Source organism: Octodon degus, unplaced genomic scaffold, assembly GCF_000260255.1.
Source record: "Octodon degus isolate 3935 unplaced genomic scaffold, OctDeg1.0 scaffold00071, whole genome shotgun sequence".
NCBI classification, from domain to species: Eukaryota; Metazoa; Chordata; class Mammalia; order Rodentia; family Octodontidae; genus Octodon; species Octodon degus.
This window is the reverse complement of record NW_004524647.1, coordinates 8,647,337-8,649,412: the sequence shown is the minus strand read 5'-3', so window position 1 is coordinate 8,649,412 and position 2,076 is coordinate 8,647,337. Positions and strand designations below refer to the sequence as shown.

General features: G+C 47.4%; 1 protein-coding gene across 1 annotated transcript in view; it reads right to left on the bottom strand.

Annotated features, from left to right (window-relative positions):
• The window catches only part of Net1 (neuroepithelial cell transforming 1), a 73,229-nt gene extending 71,691 nt beyond the window's left edge, over nucleotides 1-1,538 (bottom strand). Inside the window, exon 1 of the mRNA XM_023719763.1 lies at nucleotides 1,303-1,538. Coding sequence (XP_023575531.1) covers nucleotides 1,303-1,433 — 131 coding nt within the window. The 5' untranslated portion in view covers nucleotides 1,434-1,538. The remainder of the gene's footprint in view (nucleotides 1-1,302) is intronic.
• Between the last annotated feature and the right edge of the window lie 538 nt (nucleotides 1,539-2,076).

Below are 2,076 nucleotides of genomic sequence, written 5' to 3'. Positions count from 1 at the left end.
ATTTAGATGCCAACAGAATATTCACCTCTGACAGGACCAAAAAAAAAAAAAAGGATACAAAGGAAAGATCATTTTGTATTTATATATACAAAATAGTTAGGATAAATTTACAGCTACTTTCACTTAATTCAATGAGAAGAAAGAGGTGTACTAACAGTGCTTGAACAGAATATCCTGTCTGCTTCTTGTACTATGGATAACCACTAAGAAGATAACAATGTACAGTGTACTGACTATCAAAACTGTCCTACTAATCAGCTGTGAAACTGTCTCATTCATATTTATTTCTCAATTAAAAATAAATAAATAAATAAGTAATTGGCCACAACTATAAGGCAGGTATGGTGACATATGCCTATAATCCCAGCACTTGAGGCAGAGGCATGAGATCAAAGTAAGTTCAAAGCCAGCCTGGGCTATATGGCAAAACGTCTACAAAAACAAAAAGAAACTGGCTACAACTGGTACAGAGGTTCAGAAAGGTGTATGAAGGTAACAATTACCGTAAACTTCAAGCTAACAAATCAGCATGGAGTGAAAAAGCTCTCTGAAGAGTAATTTGCAGGGAGTTAATGCATGTTTTGTTGATCACTGCAGGGTGTCTTCCTATTTTTAAAAAAGGGATCTGTGTATCTTGGCATGGATATCTAAGTTATGGCATGTAAATTATGTAAAGAACTGTAGTTTATCTCAGGTATTTGTTAAATGGATCACAGGGTCTTATGAAAACATAGAGCAGATATGGAATTATTACTTGTATAGATACAAACTGATAGATGACAGTACATAACTTTTAAGTTACTCAAAGCTTCCTGTGTAATAGGCCCATAGTAAGTACTCAACATTCATTATCTCAATGAATTCAAAATGCGCTTTACATGAAGTGGGCCCCACCACGTTCATTGTTCAGTGGGCTACCTTGGAGATGTTAAGAAACCTGACCAAAGTCACACTATTTGAAATTGGAACTAGACTTAAGAGCTCCCAGCTCACAACAAGTTTGGTGTGAAAAACAAAAACCAGTGTGGCTTTCCTAACCCTTCCCAGCAGAGGTGTCCAGGAGAATGTCAACGAGCCCGCCCCTTCCTCGCCGGGCCGGCGAACGCCTTCTGGGACCCCGGCACAGACCGGTTTGCCCAGCTAGGACACTCGCTTCCCTCCTCGCCCTTCCCCCTCCCGGCTCTCCCAATCTCCGCCCTTCTCCCACCTCTACCCGCGCCCCCGTCGCGGGCACCCAGCCCCGCGCCCGTCCTCGTCCCTGCCCTCACTCGGTCGCGGCCGGGAGCCGTACCCCCTGCTCACCTGCAGTCTGGCGGTCCCGGCCTGGGGGTGTCAGCCGGAGGGCCGGCGGCGCTGTCCGCACTGAGCCCAGAGGCCCGGCGGCTCCGTCTTCGCGGCCGGGGCTGCTTCAGTGCCGCCGGCTCTGGCTCCATGTCGTAGAAAAGGGGGTGGAGCGGTGGCCGGGTGCCCGGGAGACCGACACGGACGGGCACGATGCCCGCCAGCTCCAGTGAGGCAACAAGTGCCTGCTAACAGGGAATCACCGCCACCATCATCCGGGGATTTGAAAATGGCGGCTGTGCTGTAATCAGCCAATCAAAGAGCACGCAGGGGTTGCTAGGAGCCACAAAATCCCGCCCCTTCCCCCTCCAGCAATAAAGATCCAGAAGAAAAGGAGGGAGAAAAATAGAATGGGAAGTAATCCTCCTGTTTTCGACCTCCGCAGAACTGGGATTATTGGCCTGTGCCACCACGCCAGGTCTCATTGGCCGTCTCTGCGCGCTCGGGGACAGATCCAGCACAACAAGTGTGCTGGGGATCGAATCCCGGTTCTTGTTCTTGCCTAAGCAGGAACTTAATCTGCTGAGCTATTTCACTAGCCCTAGGAAATTTGGTTTTAATTCTGACCCATCCTGGAATTGAAGGAGCTATACCTCTTTCACTGCTTATTAGGATTCTCACTGCAGGCGAAGACAATGGACTGGAAGTATTTTAGTTCACCAGTTCTAAAGAAAAGAGAGGATAAAATAATAACCTGAACTGAGGTTTGGTTATTGGCCATGTACACTATAAATT